This window comes from Borostomias antarcticus (assembly GCF_949987555.1).
Source record: "Borostomias antarcticus genome assembly, chromosome: 25".
In the NCBI taxonomy this organism is placed as follows: Eukaryota; Metazoa; Chordata; class Actinopteri; order Stomiiformes; family Stomiidae; genus Borostomias; species Borostomias antarcticus.
Genome location: NC_140258.1, coordinates 12,276,057 through 12,296,719, shown reverse-complemented (window position 1 = coordinate 12,296,719; position 20,663 = coordinate 12,276,057). Strand labels below are relative to the sequence as shown.

The 20,663-nt window shown below is 47.8% G+C and overlaps 1 protein-coding gene across 1 annotated transcript in view; it reads right to left on the bottom strand.

The window, feature by feature from the left end:
* slc35f3b (solute carrier family 35 member F3b) overlaps positions 1 to 20,663 on the bottom strand; it is a gene marked incomplete at both ends in the record, with an annotated part of 66,867 nt that overhangs the window by 9,066 nt on the left and 37,138 nt on the right. Inside the window, 3 exons of the mRNA XM_084458663.1 lie at positions 1,196 to 1,306; positions 1,373 to 1,481; positions 5,686 to 6,028. Of these exons, the coding sequence (XP_084314789.1) occupies positions 1,196 to 1,306; positions 1,373 to 1,481; positions 5,686 to 6,028 (563 nt within the window). The remainder of the gene's footprint in view (positions 1 to 1,195; positions 1,307 to 1,372; positions 1,482 to 5,685; positions 6,029 to 20,663) is intronic.

The window sequence follows — 20,663 nt, the reverse complement described above, 5'->3', positions numbered from 1 at the left end:
TCCATCCTCTCCTCCCTTCATCCCTCCATCCTCTCCTCCCTTCATACCCACATCCCTCCATCTGTGCAACACTCACACTTCAGAGATGAGGATGACTGGCCGCCTCTAGACCTCCTCCTCCTCCTCCTCCTCCTCCTCCTCCCCTCCTCCTCCTCCTCCTCCTCCTCCTCCTCTCCTCCTCCTCCTCCTCCTCTCCTCCTCCTCTCCTCTCATCCCCTCTCACCCCCACCCCTCCCCTCTTTCATATTCCTATAATGGAAAGGGTCTTAGATCCCTGCATTGCTGCTGCAGACATCAAAACTGCATCAACACTGCAATCTCATCACATGAGAAGAGAGAGAGAGAGAGAGGGAGAGAGAGAGAGAATGATGGGGGGTTACTGGGCATAGTCTGTTCCTAGAGAATGAATAGAGGGAGAGAGGAGTGTGGAGAGATGGATGGAGGGATAGAGGGATGGATGGAGGGATGGAGAGATGGATTGATGGATGGATGGATGGAGGGATGGATGGATGGATGGATGGGGGGATAGAGGGATGGAGGGATGGATGGAGGGATGGAGGGAGGGATGGATGGAGGGAGGGAGGGAGGGAGGGAGGGAGGGAGGGAGGGAGGGAGGGATGGATGGAGGGATGGATGGAGGGAGGGAGGGAGGGATGGATGGATAGAGGGATGGATAGAGGGATGGATGGATGGAGGGATGAAGGGAGGGAGGGATGGGGGGATGGAGGGATGGAGGGATGGAGGGATGGATGGATGGATGGATGGAGGGATGGATGGAGAGATGGATGGAGGGATGGAGAGATGGAGGGATGGATGGATGGATGGAGGGATGACCAGGCCAAGGGGAGGGTGGGCAGTGGAGCTGATGTGAGAGCATCACCACAGAGTGACAACAACCATCAATCCACTGATAAACTGCTCCCCCACACACACACACACACACACACACACACACACACACACACACACAACGGGGTGTCAGTGGCTCAGGAGGTAGAGCAGCCGTCTGAGAGTTCCCAGGTCGATTCCTGCTAATAGCGCTAAATAAAAGCAGTCCATTTACTCCATTTACACGCACATACATCCACACTTCACTCTCTCTCGTCATCTCTCTCTTTCTCTCTCTCCCTCTCTCACACACACACACACACACACACACACACACACACACACACACACACACACACAGACTCACCCTGACCCCCATGAAGCGGTCTCGGAGGACGATCCAGGACAGCAGGAACACGAAGGCCTTGTTGCAGCAGAAGAGAGCAGACACATCTGTGGTGTTGATCTTCCTCAGCGCCTGCACACACAGGGGGTGGTCAGGCTCACACACACACACACACACACACACACACACGATCCCTACCTGTAGGTACAGGTAGTTGGTGAGAATCCACAGCAGACCGAAGGGCGCCACCTTAGTGAAGAAAACCTTTGCTGTGAGGCCGTCGTCACCAAAGAACCGACAACACTCCCTGCAGACGAACACACACACACACACACACACACACACACACACACACAGAGAATGACAGTATCACTACAGTATTCACACAGAAAACACGGTCCACTCGCATACATACAAACACACGTTACACATCTGTAAATACAAATGTAAACACAGACTGGATTTGCAAATGTGCAGATCTTGTGTTTCCCCAGTCGGAGAGAAGGAGACCGAAGGGCCAGGTTACTACGGTCAGCAGAAGAACCCTCCCTCACCTGGTCAGCAGAACCCTCCCTCACCTGGTCAGCAGCAGAACCCTTAGCTGGTCAGCAGCAGAACCCTCCCTCACCTGGTCAGTAGCAGAACCCTCACCTGGTCAGCAGAAGAACCCTCCCTCACCTGGTCAGTAGCAGAACCCTCACCTGGTCAGCAGAAGAACCCTCCCTCACCTGGTCAGTAGCAGAACCCTCACCTGGTCAGCAGAAGAACCCTCCCTCACCTAGTCAGCAGAAGAACCCTCCCTCACCTGGTCAGCAGAAGAACCCTCCCTCAGCTGGTCAGTAGCAGAACCCTCACCTGGTCAGCAGCAGAACCCTCCCTCACCTGGTCAGCAGCAGAACCCTCCCTCACCTGGTCAGCAGAACCCACCCTCACCTGTCTGCTCACGTCACAGACAAACTACAGTAGCACAGCCAGGAGGAAGCGGTTCTTTTCTGTCCTGGCCATCCTTCGCCGCGGGCTGAAAACATTTAGCTGTTCTCGCACTTTTTTCTGTACTTATGTATTTCTATTTATCTACAGTATTTGTATTCAGCTGCTCTTGCACTTTTCTTTCGTACTAAACTTAGCCCTGAGGCGCTTGTTTAGAAAGGAAGTGCACTTATGAGTTCTGGCACATCGGCTAAATTATATAATAATAATATAATGTTATCTATAATAATAATATAATGTAATCATATCATGTAATCTAAGGAAACAAAACAGGTTGCCATGGTAAGCAGGCATATTTCCATGTTTATCTAGGGTCTGTCTATCTGTCCGTCTATCTATCAACGTCTGTCTTTCTGTGTATCTGTCTGTCTTCCTGCCTGCCGGCGTGCCCGGCTAACTGGGTTCCTCCCGACGGAGGATCATCTTAAGACCCCCGACACAACGGACCCCATCCTACCAGGGTCCACGCATCTGAAACATGCACACACATCACAACCTGGACATGGGCAGGTAATAGAGTGGCCTGGCCTGGGACTAGGAATGGAGTTGGTGTGTGTGTGTGTGTGTGTGTGTGTGTGTGTGTGTGTGTGTGTGTGCGTGCATTATTTGGATCGAGCTCCAGAGAGCTGACTGGGTAGTAAAGCACCCTGACCACCACCGAGCCTAACAATCCAGTCAGTCAGTCAGTCAGTCAGTCAGTCAGTCAGTCAGTCAGTCAGTTAATCAGTCAGTCAGTCAGTCAGTCAGTCAGTCAGTCAGTCAGTCAGTCAGTCAGTCAGTCAGTCAGTCAGTCAGTCAGTCAGTCAGTCAGTTAATCAGCCAGTCAGTCAATCAGTCAATCAGTCAGTCAGTCAGTCAGTCAGTCAGTCAGTCAGTCAGTCAGTCAGTCAGTCAGTCAGTCAGTCAGTCCATATGAGGTCAGAATCCTGCTTCGTTTCATTACCAGGCCTGGCTAGGTGCCATACCAATAACAGAGTGTGCAGATTTAGATTTGAGTGCAGGTTTTCTTGGCTGTGTGTGTGTTTCTGAGTGCACACCCCGTTACCTGGACTAATGCCATTTTGGGGCGTTTGGGGTGACAGGGAATGGGGGGTCCAGGTGAGGCTGGCAGCTGGCATCTCCATGGAGACCAGTACATCGTCAGTACAGAGACATCATGTCACATCCTCTTTCAATCAGCTCTGCGCAACATGCATTCCAAATAAGCAGGCTTTTACACACACACACACACACACACACACACACACACACACACACACACACACACACACACAAACTCAGCAAGCGCCATTTGTAATATGCTGCTCTTTCAAAGGCCCAATCTCTCAGGCAAATCTGCATGCAGCAGGACTAATTGATGGGTGATGAAGACCTCCTCCATCACACAACTATTTGTCTTGCTGCGTGAGAGGGACAGGAGGAGAAGAGAGGAGAGAGGGACAGGGGAGGAGAGGAGAAGAGAGGAGAGAGGGACAGGAGAGGAGAGGAGGAGAGAGGAGAGAGGGACAGGGGAGGAGAGGAGAAGAGAGGAGAGAGGGACAGGGGAGGAGAGGAGAAGAGAAGAGAGGAGAGAGGGACAGGAGAGGAGAGGAGGAGAGAGGGACAGGGGAGGAGAGGAGAAGAGAGGAGAGAGGGACAGGGGAGGAGAGGAGAAGAAAGGGACAGGGGACTAGAGGAGGAGAGGAGAGAGGGACAGGGGAGGAGAGGAGAAGAGAGGAGAGAGGGACAGGAGAGGAGAGACATTGAGACATTAAAAGCATCAAGACAAAGTGCAAGAAACACATAAAGGTCATGTTGTACGAAATGTAAAAAAGGACATTTAAAACAAAATTCAGGAAAAATAAAATACAGGAATAAAAGTTACAGTGCAGTGTATGAATGAATAATTATTTGATTGAATAAAAAGCAGCGGCAAAAAGAAAAGTCTTCAGTCTTGATGTAAAAGAAATGAGAGTTGCAGCAGGCCTACAATTTCTGGAAGTTTGTAACAGATATGTGGAGCATAAAAACTGAACGCTGCTTCTCCATGTTTAGTTTTAACTCTGGGGACAGAAAGCAGGCCTGTGCCAGACGACCTGAGAGGTCTGGATGGTTCATAATGTAGCAGCAGATCAGAAATATATTTTGGCCCTAAACCATTCAGTGCTTTATAAACCAACAGCAGTATTTTAAAGTAAATTATTTGACAGACAGGAAGCCAGTGTAAAGACCTCAGAACTGGAGTGATATGCTCCACTTTCTTGGTCTTAGTGAGGACTCGAGCAGCAGCGTTCTGAATCAGCTGCAGCTGTCTGATTGATTTTTTAGAGAGACCTGTAAACACGCCGTTTTATTTTTGTTTAGTTGAAGAAAGTTCTGGCGCATCCAATCGTTGATTTGTTCAATGCACTTACTCAGCGCTTGTATGGGTTATAGTCCCCTGGTGATATGGTGATATACATTTGTGTGTCATCTGCATAGCTATGGTAACATATTTTGTTGTTTTCCATAATTTGAGTTAGTGGGAGCATGTAAATGTTGAACAGAAGAGGCCCCAGAATGGAGCCTTGGGGAACTCCACAGGTCATTTTCGTCCGCTCAGATTTGTAATTGCCTATAGACACAAAGTAGTCCCTGTCCTTCAAGTAGGATTCAAACCAGTCTAGCACTGTGCCAGAAATTCCCAGCCAGTTTTCCAGTCGGCCTAGTAATATGTTGTGGTCAACCGTGTCGAATGCAGCGCTGAGATCCAGTAATACTAAGACTGAAATTCGGCCATTGTCTGTGTTTAAATGGATGTCATTGAAGACCTTAACAAGAGCAGTCTAAGCAGAGAGGGACAGTCAGGTGGAGGAGGAGAGAGGGAGAGAGAGAGGGAAAGAGAGGGAGGGAGGGGGTGAGGCAGAGACGGAGCTGAGGGAGTCCCTGGTCCCTGCAGTAGCAGCAGTCCTCAGTATAGATCAGTACAGCCAGGGACGTGAGGAGCATGAGAAGTAGAGACAATCCCTCTTGTCCTGATCTCTCCCTCCTCCCCCCTCCCTCCTCCGCCACTGTACCCCCCCCCCCTCCACCCCTCTCTCTCCCACAGCTCCCACCATCTCAAAGTAAACCTCATGACTCACACAGCTCATCCAACAGGCGTTTCCCTCCCAGAAGAGGCTGATCAGCAGAATGTACAGTACACATCTTTACCGTGTGAAGGTGTTTTCACCGACATGGCCGACCTCGCTATGATGGTGTTCACTCCACTGTAATATTGTACTGTAATACTTCATACAGTGTAATCTGTAGACGCAGTGATAGTGGATAGGTTTGCTGCAGATATAAACATTTTGGGACACTCCCGAGATTAACATTTTGTACTTCTATGGATGTGTATGATTCAGACCTGCGTCAAATACAGTGTGTTTTCTTGAGTCTACTTGGAATGTAAGGTGGGTGTTTTTTTGTGTGTTTTTTTTCACAGACTAGCCCCTTGGTTTCACGTCAAGACCAGCACTAAATCAAGCGCACCCCAAGTATCTGACCATGCGTCCTCTCACCTGAATCTCTGCCGGGGGGTCTGCTTCTCGCCACTCTTGCACAGGTGTCCCAGGTAGTACAGTGGGAAGAAGAGGCAGTTCCAGGTGGTGGCGAACCACGTGAGGGTGAAGGGGGCGTCGAACTGCTGGAACGTCAGCTTGGCCAGCTGGGTGGCGCCCGCCCACGACGAGCACACGCACATGACCATGGCCACGCCCCAGAGGGCCCGGCGCACCTGCAACGCCGTCACCTTGATGCAGCAGCGCAGTCTCCGCCCCCCGGCCGATGACTCCGCCCCCGCCGCGCCCGCCGCTGGCTGGCCGTCCGCCGTGCTCGCCACATTTTCCCTGGGGCGCTCCTCACCTGGGTAGAGAGGGAGGTGCACGCACACACACACACACACACACACGCACACACGCACACACACACACACACAAAAACACACACAGACAGTAAATTAAACATGATTTCCAGTAGAGAAAACACATGACTAGGTTAAACACAGCCTGTGCTCACTCTGTTTTTCGGATACAACCTTCAGTCATAGTCAGTCACATTCCTAGCTTCAGTGCAATCTTCTCTTCATCATGGCTCCTCTATTCAATTCATGTCTTTGCTCTTTGAAGAGAATTTGATATTCTTTCTCAGCGAGTTCAGAACAGACAGGTTTGCTGCTTGTTTGTTTCTGGGTGTATAAATAGCTCCTCTCTGAGTTTAAGAAGCTGGGATGTAATGAATCACAGCTCCTAGTCCCAGATCTGTCTGGAGACAGAGGGTGTCGGGGGGGCAGGGCATAGGACCGCACCGGGGCTGACACCCAATCTGACATGACCTCTACACTCCCTGGTGACAAATGACATCCTCTCACGCACACCCAGCCATGCGTGTGGAGACGCACACGCACACTAGAGCAGACGCAGACGCACACTAGAGCAGACGCACACTAGAGCAGACGCACACTAGAGCAGACGCACACTAGAGCAGACGCATTCACTCCAGGTCCCCAGTCACAGACCCGTTCATTCATGTTCTACTCTCAGCTCCTGCTCTAGCACGGAGATCTCTCTCTCTCTGTCTCTCTCTGTCTCTCTCTCTCTGTCTCTCTCTCTCTCTGACTCTGTCTCTCTCTCTCTCTCTCTCTCTCTCTCTCTCTCTCTCCGTCTCTCTCTCTCTGTCCCTCTCTCTGTCTCTCTCTCTCTCTCTCTGTGTCTCTCTCTCTCTCTCTCTCTCTGTGTCTCTCTCTCTCTCTCTCTCTGTCCCTCTCTCTGTCTCTCTCTCTCTCTCTCTCTCTCTCTCTCTCTCTCTCTCTCTCTCTCTCTCTAGCAGCAGACCAGCTCGATCATCAGTTACTCACCTGTCCTCCTGCTAGACAGTCTCTGTGATAACTGTGAGTGGATATAATAACTACAGCCGTTCAGGAGATCAATACCAATCCATTTCACTCCCCCAACACACACACACACACACACACACATACCAACCAGCCAGTTAGAAAATCAATCAGCCCCTAGATGCACCACATGCTCAGACAGTCAGTCAGTCAGTCAATCAGCCAACCAACCAACCAACCAACCAGTCAGTCAGTCAGTCAGTCAGTCAGTCAGTCAGTCAGTCAGTCAGCCAGCCAGTCAGTCAGCCAGCCAGCCAACCAGTCAGCCCACAGCTAAGACCCAGCAGGATGACAAACCCCTCATAATACAATGCAGAACAAGATCTCTTATCGTTGGTATCGTTGGTATCAGCAGTCATTTTGTAGCTGCTTTGTCTGTGTGTATGTAATCTCAGTGGGTCTAAACCTGGTTAAATAAATCTCTCCATCCTTCCTCCCATCTATCCCTCCTTCCTCCCATCTCTCCATCTTGTCGTTCATCTCTCTCTCCCCCCATCTCTACAGTACATCTGGGGGATGAGAGGTGTTCTCTATAGCACCAATAAGGATGTTGTCATGGTCTGGTTTCCTCCTATCGATTCATCCCTCGTGTGTCTGACAGCCCAAACAAAAGTCTCGCTTTCTGAGAAAGCCTGACTTTGCAAAACAAACAGACCTAAACCATCATTTGACTTTGGGATGAAATGTAGAACAAACAGCCCTAAACCGTATTGGCTCTGAGATGAAACGTGATGATTCCAGATCATCAAGATCTACTTCTATGGGAGTGAGGTGATGAATTAGCAAAGGGAAATGAAAACACACAGACAGACGTGGGCGCACACACACACACACACACACACACACACACACACACACACACACACACACACACACACACACACACACACACACACACACACAGATCTCACTTTATCCCAGACTTCCACACAGAGACGAGAGTCAGGTTTCTCTATTCTGAGCTCGCCATTTCTTTGTCGTAGCTCTGAAGGTCATCTCTCATCTCTGCTCCTTTGCCCTTCCTGGACCTCCGTCCCACTTCCTGTGAGCCTGGCTGACGTGCTACAGCATGAACTAATCTCCCCCACTCAGCCGCCCGCCAGCCAATAGGCACCCAGGCAGGTCGGCGGCCAGCCAATCACCACGTAATAGGGTTACCGGACGGCATATCAGCACACAGGGAGCCCGGGACAGAGTGGAGCCCTAGTCTGGTGTACCCTAGCTAGGGTTCAGACTGGCTGCGGTAGGTTAAGTATTTAGACAGAGCGGTAGGGTAGGCTGCAGTATTTAATCATCTAGAGTGCTCTGTTTATGATCCAAGTTCACTCCATTTACCAAATTGTGGTGTCAGATGTGTTTCTTTTTGCGAAAACAGGTGAAACATTTATGACCATTTTTTTGGTCTCTCCATACAGCCGATCGGTATTTCAGCAACGTTCATCTCTCCCCTCTCTCTGTTCAGCGATTCATGAGAGCAGTCAAACGTCAAACTGTAGGAAACAGAAAGTACACACATACACACCCGGCGCACACACACCCGGCGCACACACACCCAGCGGACACACACACCCTTGTTGGGTGAAAACCCAGCGGGACTGCCGGCATTCAGATTCAAAGTTTTTCAAAGGAGCAGTTCCCGGGTGATTGCTTGGATATTATGCTTCTCCCCCCCCACCCCCCTCCCTGTTTTGTCTTTTGCATATGAAAGGACATGTAATGAAATATTCATAGGATGCATCATGGCAGAAAGCAGCAACCTGCTGCTCAAGTCAGCCTCCATGCGAAGAGAGATTTTTCAACTGCCGAGGCGTTCAGCAGACGATCTGGTCTAGTAGCCTAAGGTACTGTAGCCTCACAATGAGTAACTGTGCAGTTTCCACTAACTGTGTGTGTGTGCGTGTGTGCGTGTGTGTGTGCGTGTGTGTGTGTGTGTGTGTGTGTGTGTGAGAGTGAGTGAGAGCGTATTGGAGAGACCACTAAGGCAGAGTGTGGTATAGTGAGATTCAGAGCACCTGGTGGTACAGTATAGGAGGGGCGTGGCTAACTGACCGTGACTAATCGATCAGCTGCTATTCCCCCCCCCCCCCCCCCCACCCCCCCGCCAGCGTGAGTCTCCACCAGCAAGGCTGCAGCATGGGGAATCTCTGAGGTAGAGTACTACAGTAGCACTGAACACCTTCGCCAACGTCTTTTTATCACTTACACCATCGCTGTCTCTCTCTCTCACGCCCACACACACACACACACACACACACACACACACACACACACACACACACACACACAGAGTTTTGTACCATTGTCTTGTCTGATCTAGCCTATTTCTGCTCTCCCCAAGGGCACCTTTAGATCTATATCCAATTGGAACCTGTAAGCCCTCCCTCTCTCCCTCCCACCGTCTCTCTCTCTCTCTCTCTCTCTCTCTCTCTCTCTCTCTCCCTCTCTCTCTCTCCTTCCCTCCCTCCCACCTGCTGGCGAGTGGGGATTGTGGCCGACCACAGCCGGTCATAAATAAAAACTTTGTGGGCCTCAGGAGGATGGAGAATGTGAATTCTGGAGAGCCTTTACTGGCCGGTCCAAACAGCTGAGCGCCGGCCGAGGAGGAGACGAGCGTTATGCCCCTCTCCTCCTCCTCCTCTCGTTCTCTTGTCACCCCTCTCATCCCCTCCCTTTCAATCTCTCCCCCTTCTCCCTCTCTCTCTCTCCTCTGTCACCTGTCGTCCCCTTTCCTCTCCACCTCCTCTCTCTTTTCACCGCGTGAACCGAGAGACGTCACGCACGTCGGAGGCGCAGACATGACCTCCGACCTCGCTACGCATCAGACACACGGAGCGCCGCTGAGGGTGGGTCGTGTCCTGGAGACTGTGTACCGGCAGCGTCCAGTCAGCAGCTTCAGGGGGGGGGAGCTGACCAGCCCCCCAGCTGGAGCCTGGCTGTCTGCCGGGAGTCACCCTCCTCCTGCTCCTCCTCCTCCTCCTCCTCCTCCTCCCCTCACCTCTCCTATATTTGTTCCGTCCTCTCCTGTCCTCTCCTCGTCTAACAGGTGTCACAAACAGGTGCCACCGCGTCGCCCGTCAGTACCCCTTCCACCCTTGCTGAGTTCGATCTCGGGTCCGCTGAGACACACGTGACCGCCTTCCACAAACGCTGTGTGCTTTAGCCGGCGACGCCACAGAAAAGCAAGCGATTGGTTGGCGCAGGTGGGCGGTGTCTATCCCGAGGACTGAGGTTCACCAATTCAAACTGCCTTTCCTTCTCTTCTCCTCCTTTCTCCTCTCTTCTCCGCACCTCTCCTCGCTCTGCCCTGTCTGTCCTCCTCTTCTCTCTGTCCTCCCTCCTCTCCTCCCTGCTCCCTCCCCCATCTCACTCCTCTCTCCCTCCTCCCTCTCTTCCCTCCTCCCTATAATATTTACCTTGGCCATCTAGTGCACATCTCTCCTGCTGAAAACTGCAAATCCCAAACCTGCCTTTCTCTCTCTCTCTCTCTCTCTCTCTCTCTCTCTCCCTTCTTCCCTCTCTCCCTGCCAACCCTGTCTCTCTCTCATTCCTCCTTCCTCCCCTGCATCTCTCTCTCCCAGCCTCTCTTCTCTCCCTGCTTCCCTCTCTCTCACTCTCTCCCTCCTTCCCTCTCTCTCACTCTCTCCCTCCTTCCCTCTCTCTCTCTCTTTCCCTCCTTCCCTCTCTCTCACTCTTTCCCTCCTCCCCTCTCTCTCTCACTCTCTCTCTGCTTCCTTCTCTCTCTCACTCTCTCCCTGCTTCCCTCTCTCTCTCACTCTTTCCCTCCTTCCCTCTCTGACTCTCCCCGCCCTTCTCTCCCTCCTTCCCTCTCTCCCTGTCTCTCTCTCCCTCCTTCCCTCTCTCTCTGTCACTCTCCCTGCCTCTCTCTCCCCCTGCTGCTTTCCCTGCCTGTCCTGCTTCTCTCTCTCTCTCTCTCTCTCTCTCTCTCTCCCTCTTACTCTCTCTCTCTCTTTGCCTCCATGGTTCCCTGCTTCTTTGCCATCCTTCCCTGCCTGCCTGTTCCCAGCTTGCCTCCTAATCTACCTTCCCTCTTGGCTCAGAGCGCCAGAGAGACCCAGCGGTCCTCAGACCTCCGTGGGTGAAGTGTTCTGTGATGCTACAGCACTGGGGGGTCGGAAGAACTAGTGAGTACTACTGTAGGGCTGTCAAAATATCTACATTTTCAAATATGATTATCATGGCAAAAAATATCACAGTAACGATATTATCGCAATGTCTATCGCAATCATTCAAAAGAATAATTAGATTTTACACTTAAAATGCATCTTTAACTCTATTATGAAAACTCCAATATTTTTTCCAATAGTTTGCTGGCTAACAGACGAACAGACTCAGCTGTGACAGAAGGCTATGGCCCGGTCAGCCGGTCAGTTCAAAGTCCAAAACCTTTTAGACAAAGAGACAGAGATGGAGAGAGAGAGAGGAGAAGGATGGGAGAGATAGATATACAGAGAGTAGAGACTGGTGAGATAGGGACAGAGAGCGAGAGGGAGAGATAGAGAAGACGAAGGAGAGGGAGAGAGAAAGAGGGAGAGATAGAGAGGACGAAGGAGAGGGAGAGAGAAAGAGGGAGAGACAGAGAGGACGAAGGAGAGAGAGAGAGAGAGGGAGAGACAGAGAGAGCACCCTGGCGTGGAGGACGCTCATCTGACCTGAGCTCCCAACGTTCACTGCCTGTCTGGCTGTCGGATGGAGGGATGGAGGGAAGAAGGGAGTGAGGGAGGGAGAGAGGGAGAGAGGGAGGGAGGGAGGGAGAGAGGGGGGGAGGGAGGGAGGGAGGGACGCAGGGAGGGAGGGAGGGACACACCCCTAACAGCCTGCCGGTCAGACCGACCAAGGCGCGCAGGACAACAAGACAGGGGAGATGATATTTACCCCCCATCCCTCCATCCCCCCATCCTCCATCCCTCCATTCCTCCATCCCTCCATCCCTTCCTCCCTCCTCCACCTCCACTCTCCTTCACCCCTCCTGGCTTGGGGGTGGCTGCTCTCTCTTTCAGCGCAAGGTGTGTGTGTGTTTGTGTGTGTGTGTGTGTGTGTGTCATGATTCATGAAACCCTGGTCGGTCCAGCTGGGTGAACAGATGCTGGGGACTCAGACCGTGGCAAAGCCCTGCAAAGACAGCCGTGATTGGTTGGTTACACGACTGCGCATGCGGCAGAGCCCTGCAAAGACAGGCGTGGTGATTGGTTGGTTACACGACTGCGCATGTTGGCAGCCAGGAGAGAGAAAGAAGGAGAAAAAGACAGAGAAAGGTCCTGCAGATAGACTACGCTCTTCTGTTTGTTTGTGTAACTGTTTACGTGTGAGCGAGTGGCACACGTCTGTGTGTGTGTGTGTGTGTGTGTGTGTGTGTTTATGATGGAGGGATGAGGGATGAGGTGGACTCCGTGCCAAGCGCATGCGTAAGCACTGTCGCTGAGTAGAACAGAAGCTCGTGAGCCAAGCCAGTGACTCAGCCTACCTTGACCACTCACCCCTCATCAATCCCTCTCTCGCTCCCTCCTCTCCTCATCCCTCCCTCCCTCTCTCTCTCCATCCCTTCCCATTCCTGTCTCCCTCCCTCCCTCCTCCTCTCCTCATCCCTCCCTCTCTCTCTCCATCTCTTCCCATTCCTGTCTCCCTCCCTCCCTCCTCCTCTCCAATCTCTCTCTCTCTCTCTCCATCCCTCCCTCTCTCCATCTCTCCCTCTCTCCATCCCTCCCTCTCTCCATCCCTTCCTCTCCCTCTCTCTCTCCATCCCTCCCTCTCTCCCTCCTCCTCTCCCATCCCTCCCTCTCTCCCTCCTCCTCTCTACATCCCTCCCTCTCTCTCTCCATCCCTCCCTCTCTCCATCTCTCCCTCTCTCTCTCCATCCCTCCCTCTCTCCTGCAGTCCCCTGGCCCAGTACAGCTGGCTGGCCTGCGTTCAACCGACTGGCGGAGTCCCAGCGCTTTTCCCCGCAAATCAATATTAAAGGGCTTGGCCGCGCCCTCTCCTATGTAGATGAATGGGATGGGTAGCCACCACAGGTGTTAGCTGGCTGTGTCTTCTAAACACTCTCCCTCGCCGCCCGACCCTGCGCTGGGCTAAACAAACAGGGATTTCCTCTAGCTTACAGTACATAGCCCGGCCCTAAGACTGGGCCCCGCCCTGGGCTCTGAACTCCAGACCCACAGCTCAGGAAGGCTGGATAAAACCAGCACAGTCACAGAGTCACAAGGTCATTCATACATTCATTCACTCACTCACTCAGACTCCAATACATTATAAGATTGCATCATGCATCTCAAAGTGATTGCTTATCATCCCTCTCCCCCTCTCCTCCCCCCTCTCCTCTCTCCCTCTCTTCTCCCTCTCTCCTCTCCTCCTGTCCTCTCCCCTCTCTCTCCCCTCTCTCCCACCCTCTCCCCCTCCCTAGTTGTTCAGTTGTCACATCCTTTGGTCCAGCAATCAAAGAGGTTCAGCCTCATGAGACCATCCTGATTTCGCGAGCTCACCTTCTGTTTCTCTCGCAAATCAGTCTGGATACTCTCTCCTCCCTCTCTCCCCCTGGCCTGTCTGTAGATCTCTCCTCCTGGCCTGTCTGTAGATCTCTCCTCCTGGCCTGTCTGTAGATCTCTCCTCCTGGCCTGTCTGTAGATCTCTCCTCCTGGCCTGTCTGCAGATCTCAGCTATAGATAAGGTCTCTCTCCTCCTGGGTTGTCTGTAGATCTCTCCTCCTGGTCTGTCTGTAGATCTCAGCTATAGATGAGGTCTCTCTCCTTCTGGGCTGTCTGTAGATCTCTCCTCCTGTCTGTCTGTAGATCTCAGCTATAGAGAAGGTCTCTCTCCTCCTGGCCTGTATGTAGATCTCAGCTATAGAGACGATCTCTCTCCTCCTGGTCTGTCTGTAGATCTCAGCTATAGAGAAGGTCTCTCTCCTCCTGTCTGTCTGTAGATCTCATCACTCTGAGTGGCCAGGCCTGCTCTTTAGGTCACCTTCAAAGTCACCCAGCATCACTATCACAATCACCCAGCATCACTATCACAATCACCCAGCATCACTATCACAATCACCCAGCATCACTATCACAATCACCCAGCATCACTATCACAATCACCCAGCATCACTATCACAATCACCCAGCATCACTATCACAATCACCCAGCATCACTATCACAATCACCCAGCATCACTATCACAATCACCCAGCATCACTATCACAATCACCCAGCATCACTATCACAATCACCCAGCATCACTATCACAATCACCCAGCATCACTATCACAATCACCCAGCATCACTATCACAATCACCCAGCATCACTATCACAATCACCCAGCATCACTATCACCCAGCATCACTATCACAATCACCCAGCATCACTATCACAATCACCCAGCATCACTATCACCCAGCATCACTATCAGAATCACCCAGCATCACTATCAGAATCACCCAGCATCACTATCACCCAGCATCACTATCACAATCACCCAGCATCACTATCAGAATCAGATCCATCATTTCCTGCATCTCCAGATCAGAATATGCTCCAGATCAGCGCTGCACTTAGCAGATGTGGTGTTTCTTCAGGAACATTGCGATAATAAACATTTCAAATGTTTTATTATAAAACATAAACTTCAAGCTCTTTAAATAAAAAATAGATAATATTTCTGAAGTCTGACACCTATAAACTTGAGCTTAGAGAGGCCAGCTAGTGTGAGCTGTGTGTGTGTGTGTGTGTCTGTGTATGTGTGTGTGTGCCCGCGCGTGTGTCTGTGTGCGTGTGTGCCCGCACGCGTGTGTGTGTGTGTGCCCGCGCGTGTGTGTGTATGTGTGTGTGTGCGTGCGCCCGTGTTTACTGCCTTCTGCCAAGGCTATAAGTCTGTTTGCAAACAGACATGATCTGTTGTCGTAGCGATGGATGTGCGCTGTGGTCAGGTCGGTAATCGGAACCCTGGGGACACACCGCAGAATTCCCGTCATTATGACGGCCAATAAAATGGCTCCCTGGGAATTGCTATGCGGGTGTTAAAAAGACTACAGCCTTCCATTGGGCTGGATCAGAGAGACGGAGGAGCGTTTACGAACCCCTAACTCACGCCTCCTGACAGGACACGAACAACATAAAAGCTCCCTTGGGCCGCAGAGCAGCAGAAATGTTTGAAGAAAAATCTATTTTTCATCATCTATGGACTGGCTAGGAGGAAGACGGGGGAGGGGGGAGGAGAGGAGGGAGGAGGGGTAGAGAGGAGAGGAGGGGGGAGGAGGAGAGAGGTAAGAAAGCGGAGGAGAGGAGAAGGAGGAGGTGATGAGGTTTGGTCACAGGAGCCCTATAAAAGGGGAGGGGGAAACGAGGACAGTGAATGGACAGGATGAACATGTTGGGTAGGAGGACCCAGCGGCGCGGACAGACAGATGACTCAATACCCAGGCAAGGACCTGCTAGGTCCAGTGTTAATTTCGTTGACGAGAACTATGACGAAAACTATTCGTCAACGACATTTTTTGTCGTTGACGAATAGTCAATAAATTTGGTCTGAAAAAAAAAAGCCATACATGCCCCTTATGTTTTTTTTCAGGTGGACATAATTAAATTGTTCACTGCTCGGCCTAGTAATGGACTAGACACACCTGGGTGGCAGATCTATGATCAGAATTGCTTGGCCTACTGTGAATGTTCATGAAGATTGTAGATAAAAATAAATTTGGTCTGAAAAAAAAAAAGCCATACATACCCCTTATGTTTTTTTAAGGTGGACATAATTAAATTGTTCACTGCTCGGCCTAGTAATGGACTAGAGACCCCTGGGTGGCAGATCTATGATCAGAATTGCCTGTACTACATACCTGTGAATGTTCATGAAGATTGTAGATAAAAATAAATTTGGTCACAAAAGAAAAATGCCATACATACGTGGACATAATTAAATTGTTCACTGCTCGGACTAGTAATGGACTAGACACACCTGGGTGGCAGATCTATGATCAGAATTGCCTGTACTACATACCTGTGAATGTTCATGAAGATTGTAGATAAAAATAAATTTGGTCTGAAAAAAAAAAAGCCATACATACCCCTTACGTTTTTTTTCAGGTGGACATAATTAATTTGTCACTGCTCGGCCTAGTAATGGACTAGACACACCTGGGTGGCAGATCTATGATCAGAATTGCTTGTAATACATACCTGTGAATGTTCATGAAGATTGTAGATTAAAATAAATTTGGTCTGAAAAAAAAAAAGCCATACATACCCCTTACGTTTTTTTTCAGGTGGACATAATTAAATTGTTCACTGCTCGGCCTAGTAATGGACTAGACACACCTGGGTGGCAGATCTATGATCAGAATTGCTTGTACTACATACCTGTGAATGTTCATGAAGATTGTAGATTTAAATAAATTTGGTCTAAAAAAAAAAAAGCCATACATACCCCTTACGTTTTTTTTAAGGTGGACATAATTAAATTGTTCACTGCTCGGCCTAGTAATAGACTAGACACACCTGGGTGGCAGATCTATGATCAGAATTGCTTGTACTACATACCTGTGAATGTTCATGAAGATTGTAGATAAAAATAAATTTGGTCTGAAAAAAAAAAAGCCATACATACCCCTTACGTTTTTTTTCAGGTGGACATAATTAAATTGTTCACTGCTCGGCCTAGTAATGGACTAGACACACCTGGGTGGCAGATCTATGATCAGAATTGCTTGTACTACATACCTGTGAATGTTCATGAAGATTGTAGATAAAAATAAATTTGGTCTGAAAAAAAAGAAGCCATACATGCCCCTTACGGTTTTTTTCAGGTGGACATAATTAAACTGTTCACTGCTCGGCCTAGTAATGGACTAGACACACCTGGGTGGCAGATCTATGATCAGAATTGCTTGTACTACATACCTGTGAATGTTCATGAAGATTGTAGATAAAAATAAATTTGGTCTGAAAAAAAAATGCCATACATATACCCCTTATGTTTTTTTTCAGGTGGAAATAATTAAAATTGTCACTGCTCGGCCTAGTAATGGACTAGACACACCTGGGTGGCAGATCTATGATCAGAATTGCTTGTACTACATACCTGTGAATGTTCATGAAGATTGTAGATAAAAATAAATTTGGTCTGAAAAAAAAACGCCATACATACCCCTTACGTTTTTTTTCAGGTGGACATAATTAAATTGTTCACTGCTCGGCCTAGTAATGGACTAGACACACCTGGGTGGCAGATCTATGATCAGAATTGCTTGTACTACATACCTGTGAATGTTCATGAAGATTGTAGATAAAAATAAATTTGGTCACAAAAGAAAAATGCCATACATACCCCTTACGTTTTTTTTAAGGTGGACATAATTAAATTGTTCACTGCTCGGCCTAGTAATGGACTAGACACACCTGGGTGGCAGATCTATGATCAGAATTGCCTGTACTACATACCTGTGAATGTTCATGAAGATTGTAGATAAAAATAAATTTGGTCTGAAAAAAAAAAAGCCATACATACCCCTTACGTTTTTTTTCAGGTGGACATAATTAATTTGTCACTGCTCGGCCTAGTAATGGACTAGACACACCTGGGTGGCAGATCTATGATCAGAATTGCTTGTACTACATACCTGTGAATGTTCATGAAGATTGTAGATAAAAATAAATTTGGTCTGAAAAAAAAAAGCCATACAAACCCCTTATGTTTTTTTTCAGGTGGAAATAATTAAAATTGTCACTGCTCGGCCTAGTAATGGACTAGACACACCTGGGTGGCAGATCTATGATCAGAATTGCTTGTACTACATACCTGTAAATGTTCATGAAGATTGTAGATTTAAATAAATTTGGTCTGAAAAAAAAAAAGCCATACATACCCCTTACGTTTTTTTTCAGGTGGACATAATTAAATTGTTCACTGCTCGGACTAGTAATGGACTAGACACACCTGGGTGGCAGATCTATGATCAGAATTGCTTGTACTACATACCTGTGAATGTTCATGAAGATTGTAGATAAAAATAAATTTGGTCTGAAAAAAAAAAAGCCATACATACCCCTTACGTTTTTTTTAAGGTGGACATAATTAAATTGTTCACTGCTCGGCCTAGTAATAGACTAGACACACCTGGGTGGCAGATCTATGATCAGAATTGCTTGTACTACATACCTGTGAATGTTCATGAAGATTGTAGATAAAAATAAATTTGGTCTGAAAAAAAAAAAGCCATACATACCCCTTACGTTTTTTTTCAGGTGGACATAATTAAATTGTTCACTGCTCGGCCTAGTAATGGACTAGACACACCTGGGTGGCAGATCTATGATCAGAATTGCTTGTACTACATACCTGTGAATGTTCATGAAGATTGTAGATAAAAATAAATTTGGTCTGAAAAGAAAAATGCCATACATACCCCTTACGTTTTTTTTCAGGTGGACATAATTAAATTGTTCACTGCTCGGCCTAGTAATGGACTAGACACACCTGGGTGGCAGATCTATGATCAGAATTGCTTGTACTACATACCTGTGAATGTTCATGAAGATTGTAGATAAAAATAAATTTGGTCACAAAAGAAAAATGCCATACATACATACCCCTTACGTTTTTTTTAAGGTGGACATAATTAAATTGTTCACTGCTCGGCCTAGTAATGGACTAGACACACCTGGGTGGCAGATCTATGATCAGAATTGCCTGTACTACATACCTGTGAATGTTCATGAAGATTGTAGATAAAAATAAAATTGGTCACAAAAGAAAAATGCCATACATACCCCTTACGTTTTTTTTCAGGTGGACATAATTAAACTGTTCACTGCTCGGACTAGTAATGGACTAGACACACCTGGGTGGCAGATCTATGATCAGAATTGCTTGTACTACATACCTGTGAATGTTCATGAAGATTGTAGATAAAAATAAATTTGGTCTGAAAAGAAAAATGCCATACATACCCCTTACGTTTTTTTTCAGGTGGACATAATTAAATTGTTCACTGCTCGGCCTAGTAATGGACTAGACACACCTGGGTGGCAGATCTATGATCAGAATTGCTTGTACTACATACCTGTGAATGTTCATGAAGATTGTAGATAAAAATAAATTTGGTCACAAAAGAAAAATGCCATACATACCCCTTACGTTTTTTTTAAGGTGGACATAATTAAATTGTTCACTGCTCGGCCTAGTAATGGACTAGACACACCTGGGTGGCAGATCTATGATCAGAATTGCCTGTACTACATACCTGTGAATGTTCATGAAGATTGTAGATAAAAATAAATTTGGTCTGAAAAAAAAAAAGCCATACATACCCCTTACGTTTTTTTTCAGGTGGACATAATTAATTTGTCACTGCTCGGCCTAGTAATGGACTAGACACACCTGGGTGGCAGATCTATGATCAGAATTGCTTGTAATACATACCTGTGAATGTTCATGAAGATTGTAGATTAAAATAAATTTGGTCTGAAAAAAAAAAAGCCATACATACCCCTTACGTTTTTTTTCAGGTGGACATAATTAAATTGTTCACTGCTCGGCCTAGTAATGGACTAGACACACCTGGGTGGCAGATCTATGATCAGAATTGCTTGTACTACATACCTGTGAATGTTCATGAAGATTGTAGATTAAAATAAATTTGGTCACAAAAGAAAAATGCCATACATACCCCTTACGTTTTTTTTCAGGTGGACATAATTAAATTGTTCACTGCTCGGACTAGTAATGGACTAGACACACCTGGGTGGCAGATATATGATCAGAATTGCTTGTACTACATACCTGTGAATGTTCATGAAGATTGTAGATTAAAATAAATTTGGTCACAAAAGAAAAATGCCATACATACCCCTTACGTTTTTTTTCAGGTGGACATAATTAAATTGTTCACTGCTCGGACTAGTAATGGACTAGACACACCTGGGTGGCAGATATATGATCAGAATTGCTTGTACTACATACCTGTGAATGTTCATGAAGATTGTAGATTTAAATAAATTTGGTCTGAAAAAAAAAAGCCATACATACCCCTTACGTTTTTTTTCAGGTGGACATAATTAAATTGTTCACTGCTCGGCCTAGTAATGGACTAGACACACCTGGGTGGCAGATCTATGATCAGAATTGCTTGTACTACATACCTGTAAATGTTCATGAAGATTGTAGATTTAAATAAATTTGGTCTGAAAAAAAAAAAGCCATACATACCCCTTACGTTTTTTTTCAGGTGGAAATAATTAAATTGTTCACTGCTCGGCCTAGTAATAGACTAGACACACCTGGGTGGCAGATCTATGATCAGAATTCCTTGTACTACATACCTGTGAATGTTCATGAAGATTGTAGATAAAAATAAATTTGGTCTGAAAAAAAAGAAGCCATTCATGCCCCTTACGGTTTTTTTCAGGTGGACATAATTAAATTGTTCACTGCTCGGCCTAGTAATGGACTAGACACACCTGGGTGGCAGATCTATGATCAGAATTGCTTGTACTACATACCTGTGAATGTTCATGAAGACTGTAGATAAAAATAAATTTGGTCTGAAAAAAAAAAGCCATACATACCCCTTACGTTTTTTTTCAGGTGGACATAATTAAATTGTTCACTG